Consider the following 19,409-nt stretch of genomic DNA (forward strand, 5'->3'; position numbering starts at 1 on the left):
GTGGCTCTTGACACCCTCGTGACAGCTGGTCATACATGTAATGATTGTGGAGACCCTCAAATGCCATAGCAGTACAAACACCCCCCAAATGTCCCCATTTTTGAAAGAAGACACCCCAAGGTATTCGCTGAGGGGCTTATTGATTCCATGAAAGATTGATTTATTTTTAATTTTTTCTCACAAAGTCTCCCTTTCCGCTAACTTGTGACAAAAAGTTCAATTTCCGCTAACTTGTGACAAAAAAAAAAAATCTTCTAGGAACTCGCCATGCCCCTCACGGAATACCTTGGGGTGTCTTCTTTCCAAAATGGGGTCACATGTGGGGTGTTTATACCGCCCTGGCATTTTAGGGGCCCTAAAGCGTGAGAAGAAGTCTGGAATCCAAATGCCTAAAAATGCCCTCCTAAAAGGTAATCGTTGGACTTTCGGCTCCTTTGCGCATCTTGGCTGCAAAAAAGTGTCACACATGTGGTATCGCCGTACTCAGAAGAAGTAGGGCAATGTGCTTTTGGGTGTCTTTTTAAATATACCCATGCTGGGTGAGAGAAATATCTCTGTAAATTGACAACTTTGTATAAAAAAATGGGAAAAGTTGTCATTTACAGAGATATTTCTCTCACCCAGCATGGGTATATGTAAAAATACACCCCAAAACACATTGCCCTACTTCTTCTGAGTACGGCGATAAGTGACACTTTTTTGCAGCCTAGGTGCGCAAAGGGGCCCAAATTCCAATGAGTACTTTTAGGATTTCACAGGGCATTTTTTACGCATTTGGATTCCAAACTACTTCTCACGCTTTAGGGCCCCTAAAATACCAGGGCAGTATAAATACCCCACAAGTGACCCCATTTTGGAAAGAAGACACCCCAAGGTATTCCGTTAGGGGCATGGCGAGTACATGTAAAAAAAAAAATTTTGTCACAAGTTTGTGGAATATGAGACTTCGTAAGAGAAAAAAATGAATAAATAATTTTCCGCTAACTTGTGCCAAAAAAAAATATATTGTAGGAACTCGCCATGCCCCTCACGGAATACCTTGGGGTGTCTTCTTTCCAAAATGGGGTCACTTGTGGGGTATTTATACTGCCCTGGTATTTTAGGGGCCCTAAAGCGTGAGAAGTAGTTTGGAATCTGAAAGTTATTTTTCATAATCTTTCTTTTGATACATCACAGATTAGACATAGATTATACAAGCCTCCCTTAACAAAAGGCTATTTAACATCTCACCTCACATACAATGACAGAAAACTATGATAACCTATTCAACTTATTAGCATGTAGAGAAAAACCTGTTCAATTTAAAATAACCCTTTTCATGTATTGTATATAGAAGATACCAGTATTGTTTAACAAAGTTTCAACTGTATCTGGACAAACATGTTTCCCAAGGCCTACTAAGAAACACCAGGATTGTTCAAATTGGATCTTGAGAGACAATATGCGCCCACCCCCAAAAAGCCCTATAAGTATGTGTTGGGAAATAAAGATTTCAGATTCACAGCCTATGTTAAGTCTGGGTTGATATTTATCTCCTGATCAAAGCAAACCGGATATTCGTTTCACAGGGAAATATTCATGGGTTGGAGGTCTGATGCCTCATCATATACCAGCATAAACATGCCTGGGGAAAACCGCTAACAGAATCCAAATGCGTAAAAAATGCCCTGTGAAATCCTAAAGATACTCATTGGAATTTGGGCCCCCTTGTGCACCTAAGTGTCACACCTGTGGTATCGCCGTACTCAGGAGAAGTAGGGCAATGTGTTTTGGGGTGTATTTTTACATATACCCATACTGTGTGTGAGATATCTCTGTAAATGACAACTTTTAAAAAAAATGTATACAAAGTTGTCAATTTACAGAGATATTTCTCTCACCCAGCATGGGTATATGTAAAAATACACACCAAAACACATTGCCTTACTTCTCCTGAGTACGGCGATATCACATGTGTGACACTTTTTTGCAGCCTAGGTGCGTAAAGGGGCCGAAAGTCCAGCGAGTACCTTTAGGCTTTACAGGGTTGCTCACAATATAGCCCTGCCCAAAATGCCAGAACAGTAAACACACCCCACAAATGACCCCATTTCGGAAAGTAGACACCCCAAGGTATTCACTAAGGGGCATATGTGAGTCCATGGGAGATTTTTTATTTTTTTTGCCAGAAGTTAGCAGAAATGGAAACTTAATTCTTTATTTTTTTTCTCAAAGTGTCATTTTCCGCTAACTTGTGAAAAAAAATTAAATCATACATGAACTCACCATGCCCCTCCGCGAATACTTTGGGGTGTCTTCTTTCTAAAATGGGGTCATTTGGCGGGTATTTATACTATCCTGGCATTCTAGCACCTCAAGAAACATGACAGGTGCTCAAAGTCAGAGCTGCTTCAAAATGCGGAAATTCACATTTTTGTACCATAGTTTGTAAATGCTATAACCAATAAATATACACTTATTGGATTTTTTTTTATCAAAGACATGTAGCACAATAAATTCTGACACAAACTTGTATAGAAATGTAATTATATTTGAACAATTTAACCAGAGAAAGTTAAAAATACACTTCTTTTGAGAAAATTGCGGCCTATTTTGATTAATATCAGAAAAACGAAAAATCTTAGCAGCAATCAAATACCACCAAAAGAAAGCTGTATTTGTGAGAAGAAAAGGAGGTAAAATTTATTTGGGTGGTAAGTTGTATGACCGAGCAATAAACCGTGAAAGTAGTGTAGTGCAGAATTGTAAAAAGTGGTCTGGTCATTTTAAGCTAGGGGGGCTGAGGTGGTTAAAACAGTAATATAATGTTCCTACTTTTAATATAGTGATTAGAACTATATACCAGACTTTTTATATGTATGTTTACTTACAGTTTCACCAATTGCAAACTACAAAGTTCACAATCCAAATTCAAATTCCATATTGCAATCCAAATTGCATACAACCATACCAGATCATACTCAACCAATCTGAAAATAGTTACTGCTAACTGCATATTGCAAATTGCGACCAAATTCAGCAAGTGAACCATTAGTTAGATACCTCTCAGAGAGATCATAAAGTGCCTAAATAACTGCACCACCATTTTATGTTGAATGACAAGATTGAACAGTTGAACCACCATCTTATGCATACCGCCATTTTGTGATATCTTTTCAACACGTGTTATGTACATGGACTATCTTCTGTGGAGGCGGCAGTGTTATATAAAGAAAAGTTGAAGTTAAAGAAGTTATTTAAAGCATTTGGTGTGCTCTTTAAACCTACTGTTTCCATAGAATGGCGCTAGAGGAATTACAGAGTAACAGACAGTCTGGTTAGACTAAAAGTAAGAGATCAAAATTTTTCTAATACCACAGCGCAAAAGGCACTTCTTAGCTTAATTACTACTGGGGGACAATGGGGAAAATGATTACTAGTATGGGCACTATGAGACCATTTTTACTTCTGGGGCACAGTGGGGACATTAGTACTGTTGAGGGCACTGTAGGGGCACTATTACTACTAAGTGAGCTCTGAGAAAATTATTATTGTTAGTGGGACTTTTGGAAGCACTATTACTTTGGGGGGCACCCTGGCACACTTAGCACAAATATTTTTGGGAGACCTTATGTTTACAGCACTATTACTGTCAGGGACTCAATTTGCTTGGTACAATTATTTTATTGGGCACTGTGTGCCAATCATTTTTGGGGGATCTCAGTCGGGGATTATCTCATTCTGCATTATAGTATTGGGGAGCACAGCAGGCACAGTATTAGGGGTGGCAGGATGGGGTGTTCAGAAGATGGGAGGAGGAGGAGGGAAAAGTAGGAAACTAAGAGACAAGACGTGACTAAAAGAACTCATCATAGCGGTCTGGTCTGAAAGGAAAAGATGAGAAATCTACATCAAAGGAGACATTACTGGATGTAAAAGGTAGTTGGTGCTGTATTACCCTGTATGTTTTGTTTTGCTGTAAGTTATGTTAGAAGGGAAGAGGTTAGGTTGAGAATTTTGGTAGGGTATTTAGGGGGATGAGCACCTTTTCAATTTTTGCCTCAGGCAGCAGAAAGGGCAGGTGCACCTCTGAGTCCCGGATGGGCTGAGATATGTCCCAATTTCAACTGTATCTGCGTAACAAAAAAGCAAATACATTTGAATGCAATGGTGAACCATGGAGCCATAAGCTTCCTGCTCCACTGGGCAGTGCTTCCTCCATCAGGCAGGCACAATTAAGTGACATCATTGCATTTAATGAGCTTATCTGCAGACTAGAGGGTGCACAGGCCATGTTTTAGGTTTAGGTGAGTTATAACCTTTTTATTTTATTAACAACACATGGATAACACTTTTGTAAGGGGGGCATTAAGGGGGCTACACTAATGTAAGGGCGCACTGATTAGGGATATCTACTGTGTGGGGGCACTAAGTTGACAAAGGGATCTGGGGGGTATTGGGCATGCATAGATAGGCATTACGTATTGTTAGAGGCATAGCTTAGTTTAAAAAAAAAAGCCTAATGTTGTCCCTCCCTGGCCTTTTCAAAAGTTGGGAGGTATGGCTAAGCCCAAACATTATAAATGATTGCATCTGTGTGGAAAAAAAATGACAACTTAGCTACCCTTGAAATGTTCTGACTGCTTTAATATAGGTAAAGAAACATGAAATAAGTAATTGAAAAACTGCAGTTAAAAGCAAACCAAAATAATATAGAGCACTTTACCTCTACAGACGTAATACCCGGCTGTTGGCCGATAAGAACACTGCCCTTCTCCTCCAGACGTGCAACACGCTGATCTCTGATAACTGCCTGACTTCCAATCAGAGGAGATACATCGAGCATCCACTCAGAACCCAACAGATAGGTCAGCTGCCTGCTCCCATCCATGGAATGTGCCACAAAATAGGCCAGAAAGCGCACATGAGCTCGTTGATACTGAGAATGGCAATTATGACCCATGTGATCTGAGGCAGATCTACGATGCTCTTCATTTTCATTTTCCATACCATTTTCTAAAGGCCTGAAAGACACAGGTTTAGCAAATTGTAATCATGAAGAAATAAATCAGAATTCTATGAATAGAAAATCAAATCTTCTACAATAAACTATTTAGTGTCCACAGATTGCTTATTTCTTTTCAGTCAGTTTTCTTTCACATGCTGCTCTATTTTATTTAGTACAAAAAAAAGTCAATGAGCAAATTCTAATTGGATCAATATTAACAGATCACTAAACTGGTACAGATACAAGTATTTACCCAGGATAGAATGATGTGGTAGAGACTGCTTTTCAGCTTGTGCTGCAAACACTTGTGGGAGAGTCCAAAGTTAATTCATCACCATTAGTGATGAGCGGACCTGTGGATGTTCAGGTTCGACGGGTATGCACAAACTTTGTTTCAAAAGTTTGTTTCGGGTTCCGAACTTGACCCTGAACCCCATTGAAGTTAATGGGAACACAAACCTTTGGGCTGAAAAATGGCTGTAAAAAAGTAATAGAAAGGGCTAGAGGGCTGCAAAAGGAACCAAAATGGGGGTAAGAGCAGTACAATTGCCCTGCAAACAAATGTGGATAGGGAAATGACTTAAAATAACATAAAACACATAAAAAAAATTAAAAAATCTTGAACAACCAGGAGGTCCAAGTAGAAAAGGAAGTTGAGGAGGCTGTGGACATGGCAGTGTAGGTGGAAGAAGTGGAGAAGGCAGAGGAGGAACTCTTTTTTTTATTTTTTTATTTGTCTGTTAATTCTGTGTGTGACCTATACCCATATTTTGGGATACGGCCGGTATACTTCTCTAATATAACAAATAATAATATTGAGCCAGGAGGTGGAGGTCCCAGTGGAGGTGGTGGTGAAGGATCAAAGAGGCAGGGGAGGAAGCCAATGTTGTTTCTATTTTGACTTTTTAAATGTGTCTGTTAATTCTGCGTGTGACCTGTAGCCATTAGTGATGGACAAACAAATGTTCGTGAACTGCAAGTTTGCGGCAGGCCCTATTCACTTTAATGGCAGGCGAACCTGAAAAACCTTTAGGTCATATTTGCAGCCACCAAATACTTACTAGAAGTGCACAAATAGTCCCACAACATGGACAGTGACATACTAGATGGGGATCAATAGATAAAAATGTTACTATAGGCCACTGGAATACAGGCCCTAAACATGGAGGTATATTAGACAGTCATTGGATATCAATTTTACTGCAGGCCAGTGTAGTATAGGCCCCAAACTTTAGGCATTTACCGTACAGAAAAGAACAAGTGATTATGTGGCTAGAGGTACAGATGTAGCAGGGTTAGCACTCCAGCTCTTAACTCAAATTTCTTAACTCTCATTGCGTTATTTTGAGACAAAAGTGATTGAAAAGCAATTGAAGGTGTTTGCTTAGATTAGATAACACAACTTAGAAATCTCAGAAAACAGGAGTGTTAACTCTACTCCATCCGTACATTAGATGGTCACCATATAACAATTTTACTGTTGATCAGTTCGATTATAGGCCCCAAATAATTATGCATTCAACGTACAGAAAAGATCAAGTAATTATGTGGCTAGAGATATATATTAGACGGTCATTGGATATCAATTTTACTGTAGGCCAGTGGAGTACAGGCCCCAAACATTAGGCATTCACCGGACAGAAAAGAACAAGTCATTAAGTGGCTGGAGGTACATTAGGCGGTCACCATATAACAATTTTACTGTTGGCCAATTAGATTACAGGCCCCAGAAATTATGCATTCACTGTACAGAAAAGATCAAGTGATTATGTGGCTGGAGATATATATTAGATGGTCATTTGATATCAATTTTACTGCAGGCCAGTGGAGTACAGGCCCCAAACATTAAGCATTCACCGTATAGAAAAGAACAAGTGATTATGTGGCTGGAGGTACATTAGGCGGTCACCGTATAACAATTTTACTGTTGGCCAGTTAGATTACAGGCCCCAAAAAATTATGCATTCAATGTAAAAAAAAAGAATTATGTGGCTGGAGGTATATTAGACAGTCATTTGATATCAATTTTACTGCAGGCCAGTGTAGTATAGGCCCCAAACATTAGGCATTCACCGTACAGAAAAGAAGAAGTGAGGTACATTAGGTGGTCATCATATAACAATTTTACTATTGACCAGTTAGATTACAGGCCCCAAAAAATTATGCATTTAACGTACAGAAAATATCAAGTAATTATGTGGCTGGAGATATATATTATATGGTCATGTAGTACAGGCCCCAAACATTAGGCATTTACCGTACAGAAAAGAACAAGTCATTATGTGGCTGGAGGTACATTAGGCGGTGACCGTATAACAATTTTACTGTTGGCCAGATAGATTATAGGCCCCAAAAAATGATGCATTCAAGTGTAGAAGACGCCAAGATTGGATCCTCAGTGACAGATATGTATCACCATTATTTGGGTTGTGGTGCCTTTAAGAAAGCACTATATAGGATCCGGTACCCACAGGGTTAACTCACTCTCCTGATAAGGAAGTGAGTGAGGGTGTGTGTGGAGTGTGTGGTGTGGTGGACACACTGCTGTGGCTGGCTGTGAACAGAGCTGGAAACTGACGACATGTGGAAAGTTTGGCAGGAAAGCCGACTGAAATCTACCACGGACTAAAAGAACCCAGGTTAAAAATACCTTGATTTTTGAACGGACTATTCTACTTATTATGTTGTGCTGAACTAAGCAGACTTTAAGTTTGGTTTGTTTTCCCCTTGGCTGCTGGAAGCTGTATCTATTTTTGTTTTGGAAAATAAAATCTGTTTTCTTTAACCCTGGGCTGGCTCCTGCACCTGGTTTATTGGAGCGATCTTCCCCCATATTACAACAGAAAAGATCAAGTAATTATGTGGCTGGAGATATATATTAGACGATCATTGGATATCAATTTTACTGCAGGCCAGTGGAGTACAGGCACCAAACATTAGGCATTCACCATACAGCAAAGAACAGGTGATTATGTGGCTGGAGGTACATTAGGCGGTCATCGTATAACAATTTTACTGTTGGCCAGTTAGATTATAGTCCTCAAACATTATGCATTCACCGTAAAGAAAAGATGAAGTAATTATGTGGCTGGAGGTATATTAGATGGTCATTGGATAACAATTTTACTGCAGGCCAGTGGAGTATAGGCCCCAAAAATGAGGCATTCACTGAACAAAAAAGATCAAGTTATTATGTGGCTGGAGGTACATTTTAGGCGGTCGCTGGATAGAATTTTTACTGTAGGCTAGTACAAATACATGTCAAATACATATGTTTAAAAGAACTAAAAATATAAAATTGGATTAAAAATATGGCTAACAAAATCCCCCCTTTTGAATAAACCCCAAATGATAATAGGTGAAATTCGATAGCACGTGGTCGTCACAGGTGTTGAATTTCTCCGAGGCCCCAACAATTAGGCATTCACCGTGCAGAAAAGATCGAGTGATTATGTGGCTGGAGGAATATTAGAGGGTGATTGGATATCAATTTTATTGCAGTCCAGTGTAGTACAGGCCCCAAACATTAGGCATTCACCGAACAGAAAAGGCCTTTTATGCCGCTGTATTTACATAAGACAGGGACCATACTTTGTTCTTGGTGGTGGCGGATATGTGTGGGCTGGCATGAGGAAATTCAATTAAAAGGTGGTCGTCACAGTTGTCGAATTCCTCCGAGATCCATGCCTCATTAATTTTTAGAAATGTGAGTTAGTCCACACTGTCGTGAGCTAGGTGAGAGCGCTTATCGGTCACGATCCCCCCCTGCTGCGCTGAACATCCTTTCGGACAGGACACTGGATGAGGGGCAAGCCAAGAGTTCCATGGCAAATTGTGCCAGCTCTGGCCATAGGTCAAGCCTGCACACCCACGCTTCTCAGAGCGTCCACATCGGCCGGTATGTAGTCGGACACCTGTCGGTCTAGGCGTTCCCTGAGGCTGGATCCGGAGGGCCGCTGTCGATGGGTTAGCTGCAAGAATGATCTCATATACGAAGTGACCAACACATCTTCAAACCGCCCTCTTCTTGCTTGCACTGTAGGATTGGTAATTCCTCTGCCAGTGCCCGCAACAGCAGAATGCAGCATCTTTCGCAGCAAGGCCTAAAAGGCTGCATTCTGACAGCCCTCTGTGATGCTGGTAACATGTCCACCATTTTGTGTTTGTATCGGGGGTCTAAGTACGTTGCCACCCAGTACAGGTCCTTGACCATTATTCTTTTTATACGGGGGTCTCTCTTCAAACACTGGAGTAGGAAGGCCCTCATTTGCACTAAATTGGAAGCAGTGAAGTGCCCTGGCTCCTGCTCATCGCCCAGGAGAATGTCATCCTCGGTCTCCGCCCCCCAGCCACGGACAACATCAGGGATCCCCGAAAAGTTTAAAGTCCACCTCAAAGCCTGCTTTTATTGCTCCTCATCCTCTTCTCCCCACCACCATCCTCCTCTGACTCCTCTTCAGACTCCTGCTGACTTGTCTCAGATGTAGTAGCCCTCCCTGGGAATTCATTAAACATTGACTCATCTTCCAGCTCCTGTTCATCGACGGCTTGATCAATGACACGACGCAATGCATGCTCCACAAAGAAGGCGTAAGGTACGATGTCACTGATGGCGCCCTGGCTGCGACTGACCAGTTTGGTGATCTCATCAAATGGCCGCAGAAGTCTGCATGCATCACGCATGAGCAGCCACTGGCATGGTGAAAAGAAACCAAGCTCCCCAGAACCTGTACTGCTGCAGAGTTCATACTGGTAGTCATTAACGGCATGTCTATGCTGGAGCAGCCTATCAAGCATATACAAGGTTGGAGTTCCAGCGCGTCTGGCTGTAAAAAATCTGACGTCTGATGGGCAAGTGGTCACACCACTGAAAGTCAGTAACGCGATCCATGGCCGTGTAAGATCTTCTAAAATGGCCAGAGATTTTCCTGGCTTGCCGCAAGACGTCCTGGACCCTGGGGTATTCGGCAATGAATCGCTGCAGGATTAAATTCCGGACGTGTGCCATTTTGCCCTGTTTCAGCATGCTCAGCAGATTGGCACCATTGTCGCACACCCCTTTACCAACTGTCAAATTGAGCGAGGTTAGCCACTGATCGGCCTGTGATCGCAGAGCTGAAAGGAGTACAGGACTGGTGTGGCTCTTGGCTTCCAGGCACAACAGCCGCAGCACAGCATGGCAACGTCTCACCTATGACGTCGAATAGGTTCTGGGGAGTTTGGGGGACGCAGTGGAAGAGGCGGTAGCAGTGGAAAAGGAGGAGTCAGCCGAGGAGGAGACAGAGGATGGAGTAGGAGGAGAAGAGGAGGCAGGCCTGCATGCAATCCATGGTGGTAACACCAAATCCACACGGGTGCCACGGGTTACATGCTTGACAGCCGTCAGAAGATTCACCCAGTGGGCAGTAAAAGTTCTGTACCTTCCATGCCCGTGTTTGTTAAACCACGTGTCTGTGGTCAGATGTATCTTGGCACTGACACTGTGTGCCAGAGATGCATTCACTTGCCGCTGAACATGGCCACAGAGCTCTGTGATGCCCTTCTGTGAGAAATATTTCTTTCCGGGGACCTTCCATTGCAGTGTGCCAATGGCCACAAATTTTCTAAAGGCCTCTGAGTCCACCAGTTTATATGGCAGTAGTTGGCGGTCAGCCATTGGGAAAGATGGTTATCCGGCGTCATAAACTTTTTACGTTCGAACATTTGGGCTACAAAAGCCTGCCTTGTGCCAGATGAACGTGACAACGGCATGGTGGAAGGTGGAGTGGAGGACAAATTGGAGGAGAGAGGAGAAGAGGCAGAACGTGGAGCGCCGGGAGTGTGGCTTTGTGGGTTCTGACGGTGTCGCTCCCACTGGGCTCGGTGATGGGAGGTCAGGTGCCTTATAAAGGCAGTCGTCCCTAGGTGAGTGTTGTGCTTACCGCGACTTATGCGTTGACAGCACAGGCTGCAGATGGCAACACTATTGTCAGCAGCTGACATGTTAAAAAAAAAAACACACTGCGGAGCCATGTGCCGGCATCCTGGGAGCACCAGATGTGACCGTGCATGGTGGATGGCTCGCTCCACATTTGCAGTCTGCTTTTTGCCTCCTGTGCACTGAGAGTTCTGCCTGCTTCTCTATGGTGGTGGTTGTGTCTTTGGGGGTGCACACAGCAGAGAGTGAGGAGGGTGCAGATACAGAGAGTGAGGAGGGTGCAGAAGCGGGAGGCTGAGTGAGTCACTCAACCAACTCTGGTGCCTCCTTTGACGTAATCACACACACCTTCTCCAACTTCCCACTTAGGCTCCGGGCTGGTGCACCTGCCCGACCCCTACCACCCCTGCGGAATGGCCTTCCTCTGCCTCTGTCTGTCATTTTCAAAATGACCCTGTGACAAAGTCCTTATAGAAGAGCAGTATTTGTGGAAGCAGGTATATCACAGGCCTCAATCAATATTTGGTTGAAGCAGGTATATTAATCCCCTTAATCAATATTTGATGGAAGTCGGTGTATTGCAGGCCTCAATCTATATTTGGTGGAAGCAAGTATATCAATCCCCTCTATCAGTATTTTGTGGAAACAGGTATATAGAACCCCTTAATGAGTATTTGCTGGAAGCTAGTATATAAAACCCCTTAATCAATATTTGGTGGAAGCCGGTGTATCGCAGGCCTCAATCAATATGTGGCGTAAGCAACTATATCAATCCTCTCAATCAGTATTTTGTGAAAGCAGGCATATCAAACCCCTTAATCTGTATTTTGTAGAAGCAGGTATATCGCACGCTTTAATTGTTTTTTTGGGGGGCAACGGGTATATCACACCAGTTGCAATTAGTTATTCCAATAGCGTTTTTCCCTCTATATGGCTGCGGTATCTAAGCAGAACCGCACACAACTGCTGCACAATACAAATGCACTATAATATACTTTCTATGTTAGAAGGTACAGTTGCAAGAAAAAGTATATGAACCCTTTGGAATTATATGGATTTCTGCACAAATTGGTCATAAAATGTGATCTGATCTTCATCTAAGTCACAACAATAGACGATCACAGTCTGCTTAAACTAATAACACACAAAGAATTGAATGTTACCATGTTTTTATTGAACACACCATGTAAACACTCACAGTGCAGGTGGAAAAAGTATGTGAACTCCTAGACTAATGACATCTCCAAGAGCTAATTGGAGTGAGGTGTCAGCCAACTGGAGTCCAATAAATGAGTTGAGATTGGAGGTGTTGGTTACAGCTGCCCTGCCCTTTAAAAAACACACACCAGTTCTGGGTTTGCTTTTCACAAAAAGCATTGCCTGATGTGAATGATGCCTCGCACAAAAGAGCTCTCAGATGACCTACGATTAAGAATTCTTGACTTGCATAAAGCTGGAAAGGGTTATAAAAGTATCTCCAAAAGCCTTGCTGTTCATCAGTCCATGGTAAGACAAATTGTCTTTAAATGGAGAAAGTTCAGCACGGCTGCTACTCTCCCTAGGAGTGGCCGTCCTGTAAAGATACTGACACAGCCCGTCACGACCTTTGTGGTCTGGCGAGCTGGTGGACGTGAGGCACAAATCACAACCGGTTTTGACAAGTACGGGTTTATTGAGAGACAACGCGTTTCGGGGTGCGCATGACCCCTTTATCAAGTCTGGTGTGCTGCAGCTGCAGGTGCAGCTGGATGTTTGCTGTTCGTTTAATGCTCCCCGGTCACTTTTACTGACAATGTAGTACAATTCTTTGCCAGAGATGAATTAGATGTGGCTGAAGCGCTGTGGCTTTGCTATTATACTTGGTCAGGCAATGCTGTTGTGGTGGTGAGGCTGATGTAGCTGGTGTATTCTGACCCGGCTACTGCACGTGGTGCATGCTGTAAGGACACCAGCTCGCCAGACCACAAAGGTCGTGATGGGCACTGTCAGTATTTCTAGTAATTAACGAAGTGGCGACTTGGCCCCCGCCCTTGGTTCCTTTGGACGCGGCAGCTCCAACCTGATACCTAGCTAATCCAGCGGATCATTATCACGGTTGCACCCAATCGGTGCAACTTAAACATGTGAGCAGCACATATTCAACTTAAATTGAAGAACGCTGTTTCATCTTTACCTATTTACCCTATGAGCGCCTTTCTCATCCTGTGGCCACATATGTCCTGTAAAGATGACTGCAAGAGCACAGAGCAGACTGCTCAATGAGGTGAAGAAGAATCCTAGAGTGTCAGCTAAAGACTTACAAAAGTCTCTGGCATATGCTAACATCCCTGTTAGTGAATCTATGATACGTAAAACACTAAACAAGGATGGATTTCTTGGGAGGATACCACAGAGGAAGCCACTGCTGTCCAAAAAAAACATTGCTGCAGGCAAAATATTCTGTGGACAGATAAAACCAAAGTTGAGTTGTTTGGAAGAAACACACTGTAACGGTCACGTCCACACACACACAGGGGGAAGGGTAGTGACCACTGCGCTCCACCCTCACCCCTGGCCCTGCCTACTTGCCTCACGAGTCCTGATGACAGGGGACAACTGGACGGCAGTCCCTAACTTAGGATATGTGCAGGGAAGACAGACAAGACAAAATACGGAACATGAACGGACCGGGTCAGAACCAAGAGTGCTACGCAGTACAACGGATTAAGCAAAGAATGGTCAGGAGAAGCCGGGGTCAAATACCAGGAGAGTAGCGAAGTACAAGAGGAGTCCTAAGAGAGTAGTCAGGTGGGAGCCGAGGTCACAATACCAGGATGTATGCGCAGTACAGGAGGAGCAGGCAGAGGATCGTCAGGGAACAGGATCAGGTAAATATTCAGTAGTCCAACAAATAGCCAGGAACCTAGAAATTAACAGGCAACCTGTAGCCAGCAGGCTGCCTGTATTTATAGTGGGGAGTGAGGGTCATGTGACGTGGCCAGCGTCACATGACCGACAGACCAACCAGTCGAGCACCGAGTGATCAGCTCGGCGCTCAAGGCAGACTAGGAGCAGGGAACCACCCAGCTAGTAAAGCTGCCCTGGGAATGAGGTCAAACACAGAACCTCATTCCAAAAGCTAAGCAACAGTTCTGCGGGCAATGGGGGACCGAGTGCACCTTCGGAACCCCATGACACACACAACACTATGTGTGGAGAAAAAGAGGCACAGCACACCAACATCAAAACCTCATCCCAACTGTGAAGTATGGTGGTGTGGGCATCATGGTTTGGGTCTGCTTTGCTGCGTCAGGGCCTGGACGGATTGCTATCATCAAAGGAAAAATGAATTCCCAAGTTTATCAAGACAATTTTGCAGGAGAACTTAAGGCCATCTGTCCACCAGCTGAAGCTCAACAGAAGATGGGTGTTGCAACAGGGCAACGACCCAAAGCATAGAAGAAATCAACAACAGAATGGCTTAAACAGAAGAAAATACGCCTTCTGGAGTGGCCCAGTCAGAGTCCTGACCTCAACCCTATTGAGATGCTGTGGCATGACTTCAAGAAAGCGATTCACACCAGACATCCCAAGAATATTGCTGAACTGAAACAGTTCTGTAAAGAGGAATGGTCAAGAATTACTCCTGACCGGTGTGCACGTCTGATCTGCAATTACAGGAAACGTTTGGTTGAAGTTATTGCTGCCAAAGGAGGTTCAACTAGTTATTAAATCCAAGGTTTCACATACTTTTTCCACCTGCACTGTGAATGTTTACATGGTGTGTTCAATAAAAACATGGTAACATTTAATTCTTTGTGTGTTATTAGTTTAAGCAGACTGTGATTGTCTACTGTTGTGACTTAGATGAAGATCAGATCACATTTTATGACCAATTTGTGCAGAAATCCATATCATTCCTAAGGGTTCACATCCATGTTCTTGCAACTGTATATTATAGGTATATCACCCCCGTTTTTTTTTTGGGGGGGGGGGGGGGGGGGCAACAGGTATATCACACCAGTTGCAATTAGTTATTCCAATAGTGTTTGTCCCTCTGTATAGCTGCAATATCGCAGCAGAACCACACACAACTGCTGCACAATACAAATGCACTATAATATCCTTTCTATGTTATAAAGTATATTATAAGTATATCACACCCCTCAGTATGTCACACCTATCGATAGCACACCTATACCAGTCCTTAAAATGACTTTTGTGGAACTATTAGCTAGCGTTTGGTGTTCCTAACAGTCTGTCCCTGCTTCACACAGAAACCTCTCCCTACACTGGCAAAACATAGAATGTAAAATGGCGGCTAGATCCGGTTTATTTATAGGGTAGGGGTGTATCCATGTGCTGAAACGTCTCAATTGGCTGTCCTGTCCCACTTGATGAATGTGTCATGGGTCAAAATTCTGCACAATGCAAAAGAACTGGACCAGGCGGACAACAAGCAAAGTTCACCGCGAAACGACCGCCGGGGCGAACCGCAAGGTCATCTACTAATCTTGAGCCAGGAGGTTGAGGTCCATGTGGAGGAGGAAGTGGATGCGGAGGTTGAGGAAGTAATCTGCTCAAGTGGTGGTGCTGGATGTTGTGGCATGCTGACAAAGCTTTTCCACATTTTGGCCATGCTAACCCTACCCTCTGAGGTGCTGGCGGTGCCCCATCTGTGTTGGCGACTTCCTCCTCCTCTGCCTCGTGCTTCGACTGAGCCCCCGCTGTCAGGTGGGCACGCCATCAGTAGTGCATCTACCAGCGTGCGCTTGTACTCATGCATCTTCCAACTACGCTCTAGTGATGGAATTAAGGATGGCATGTTGTCCTTGTGGCGGGGAACCAGCAGGGTGGCCACTCAGTATTTAGAACTGGTTAGAATGTGGGCAACTCGGAGGTGGTTGTGCAGGCACTGCAGCACATAGTCACTCATTTGTGCCAGGCTGCCCAGAGGCAACGACAAGCTGTCCTCGCTGGGAGGTGTATCGTCTGTGTCCTCTGTATCCACCCAGCCACACTCCACTGATGCCTGCAAGCTGATTTGGGTGGCACGCTGCTGTGAACGCGGATCATCCTCCTCCTTCTCTCCATCATTATCTGTCACGGACGTTCCCGTGACTGGTGGCAGGAGATCAGTGAGACTGGCAACACATGGTTTAATCTGACAGTTTTCATGGTGGATCAATAGGCGTCTGTGTTGTTTCTGGTAATGGCCACACCCCTTGCCTCAGGTGTTGCTAATGTGGTTATTTAACCTTCTCCCACTATGCTGTGCGGTTTATAGTTTCTGCTTTAAGTTGCGAATTGCTGGTGTGTGGATCTCAGCAGAGTTCCTGGTGCTTCCATTGCTCCTTTGAAGTTAAGTCTTTCATTTCCCTTTTGTATTTTGTTTGAGTTCTGTGTGTTGTATTTCCCTATCTTTTGTATTAAGTCCTTAGGGAGACTTCTGTTCATCCTTTCTCTTGCAGGAACCAGTTGTCTCAATCCTGACATTAGTCCAGGGTCCTATAGGGTCAATTAGGACACTAGGTTCCAGTGTATGAACTTGCCTACCTCTGGGGTCTGTTCATACTGGTAGTTAGTCAGGACTTTGATTAGGGTTTTATTAAGTGGTGTCCATCTCCTTTCCTTAGTTCCAGGCCTTATTCCCTTACCCCTTTTCTTTCCTATGTTCGGTGTGGTGTTTCCCTCCCGAATGTGACACTATAAACCGCAAAAAACGTCACTTTTTTGCCTGTTCCAGTACAGCCATGGATCCTATTGCTGCACTGGCTGGGCAGCTGCAGGGGCTGTCTTTGGAGGTAGCTGACCTCCGCACGACCGTCTCGCAAATCCAGAGACCACAGGCTGCTGGTCCTAGTGGTGGTTACCAGACCTATCTTGAGCCTAAAGTTGCCCTCCCGGACAAATTCTCTGGGGAAAGTGGCAATTTAATTTAGGGTGGCGTGCAAATTGTATTTTAGGCTACGTCCACACTCATCTGGGGATGATATTCAGAGAGTTTGTGTGGTTATTTCATTGCTTAAAGGGGACGCTCAGTCATGGACTTTTTCTCTGCCGACTGGATCGCAGTCTCTCCGGTCGGTGGATGAATTTTTCAAACCCTGGGCCTCATCTATGATGATCCAGGTCGGACCTCCCTGGCTGAGACCAAGCTACGTGGCCTTTGTCAGAGAGAGCATTCTCCTGAGATCTATTGCTCTGAGTTCAGGAAGTGGGCTACGGATACTGCGTGGAACGATCCGGCTCTCCGTAGTCAGTTTTGTCAGGGATTATCAGAGAGGCTGAAGGACACTTTAGCCTTTCATGAGAATCCTGAGTCTATGGATGTCTCTTGCAGTATGCATTGATAGACAACTGAGAGAGAGATCTAGGGGCCCCCACTCTCAGGACATTCTATCACATAACGTATTGTCTTCCTTTGACACTTTGGGTGAGGATACTCCTGGGCTTATGTCTGGGGACGAACCCATACAATTAGGGGGGCCTACTCCTGGATCTGCTTTTAAGCATACTGGTAATAGGAAGGGAGTGTGTTTTTCCTGCAGACAAAAGGGACATTTTATCAGAGTATGTCCATGCATTCAACGGCAAAAAAAAGGGACATTTTATTCCTATCTGACTCTTGAAGGGGTGAAAGGAGAATCAGAAAATGTGCATTTGTCTTTTACTGGTAGTACCCGATTTCTCCTGGCAGCTGAGGTGGCGCTAGAGTCAAAGACTGTAGGGATTGAGGTGTTTATCGACTGCAGGGTCGGGGTGAACCTGATTGATGCTCAATTCGTCCGTATGCACGGGTTGTCACCGAGTGCATTAGAAAAAAACATTCCTGTTTTTGCTATTGATTCTGCACCTCTAGCTCAGAAGTGTTTATCGCGAGTGGTGCATGACATTCGATTAAGAGTGGTTGACTTTCATCAAGAATTTATCTTGTGTTTTGTGTTGGAGGGTCTCCCTGCATCGGTGGTTCTGGGTTTACCGTGGTTAAGCAAGCACAATCAAACCATCGATTGGCAAGCTAGACAGATTCTGGATTGGGGTGATTATTGCATTGACAATTGTCTGAATACATCTTTTTCTATTTTAACTATTGAGACATTACCCTCTTTTATATCTGATTTTGCCGACGTGTTTTCTGAGAGTGGATGCCAGGATTTACCTCCGCATCGGGAATATGATTGTCCTATCAATCTTATTCCCGAAGCTAAGTTCTCAATCAACACAAAAAAACTAGTGAATCAATGTCCTAATAGACAAATACATTTTTATTAATCATGATTAAAAGCTCACTGTATGATCAAAATACAACATGATGGTAAGGAATACAAATATAAAACACCTCCAAATCCATAAACAATACCTAACACTGGTATGGAGTAAATAAATAAAATATCCGTACAAAAGCCTAAAATTTCCTATGCTTCAGAAGAAGCTAAGACGCGAAATGTGCGTAGAGGGGATAGCGGATGCCTCACAATTTACCTCCTGGTAGGTTCATCTGTTTACATGTCCACACTTTAGCCTGGCACTTGTGCACTTTATCATCTATTGCTGCTTTGAGTCTTCACATGACTATACAGCCTTTTGGTACAGGATTGTGTTTTACACTTTGGTCTTGTTGCACTGCCCATTCAGTACACATTATGCTCTGCATATTGACATGACTATCCATCTTGCTAGTGGTAGTATTATAAGGTTGTCTTATGGATGTAGGATTATATGCTAGTTAGAGGCGTATTCAGTTTGCCCGATTGATGCATTCCTACCTCCAGTATTCACAGTCTTGTCTACTTGTAGTGTCCCACTAGATAAATGTGGGCACTACACAAGGGTTAATATGACATTTGTGTTGATATGATGTTTTATGCATATTTTCCTGTTTATCTGTGTATCAGGCCTGTTAGGGTGTAGTTCCTGCTCCTAGGCATTAGAGGGAGCTAGGGAACCCCTAGTATATATAGTTAGGCCCAGACAGGAAAGAGTAATGTAGACCAGGTGGCTAGCAAGTGCAGACTAGCCAGCCTATGGATATTGAGCCAGAGTTAGCTCAGAAGATTTACCCCAGGAGAAGGGTTTGCCTCCTAGGAGAAACCAAGTTCCCATAAGAAGAGCAGAGCCAGGATTCCAGCTAGACAAGTAAGCTGAGGGGCAGAAGGATTCACCCAAAGCAAGGATATATACCTGAGGAAGTTTGCTACCAAGGATAAAGCCAGCATTAGGGAATACGGGCCTTGGGATAAAGACAGCCAGGAGTTCTGAGGAATAGTGCACAGGATTTCTGAGGAAAAGTGCAGCCTGGTCTGTAAGTGTTGTTTTTACCCTCTGAGTATCTTGCAAAGAACATTGTACCTGCCATTGATGTGAAAGCCTGCTTATTACTGCTGCATTACTTGGAACCTTCAAAAGACTGTATAAAGTTAACCGTTTTCCAGTAAAGGAAGTTTTGGTTCACCATAACAGCGTGTTCCTCACTTATTACCATTATCAATCGGTGTGCCACCGTTACAGGCACTGGCGTCACGA

At 43.8% G+C, this 19,409-nt stretch overlaps 1 protein-coding gene across 1 annotated transcript in view; it reads right to left on the reverse strand.

Moving 5' to 3' along the window:
- LOC121005627 (transmembrane protein 132A-like) overlaps positions 1 to 19,409 on the reverse strand; it is a 779,862-nt gene that overhangs the window by 58,226 nt on the left and 702,227 nt on the right. Inside the window, exon 9 of the mRNA XM_040438401.1 lies at positions 4,706 to 5,003. Within this exon, the coding sequence (XP_040294335.1) occupies positions 4,706 to 5,003 (298 nt within the window). The remainder of the gene's footprint in view (positions 1 to 4,705; positions 5,004 to 19,409) is intronic.

This window comes from Bufo bufo, chromosome 6 (assembly GCF_905171765.1).
Source record: "Bufo bufo chromosome 6, aBufBuf1.1, whole genome shotgun sequence".
In the NCBI taxonomy this organism is placed as follows: Eukaryota; Metazoa; Chordata; class Amphibia; order Anura; family Bufonidae; genus Bufo; species Bufo bufo.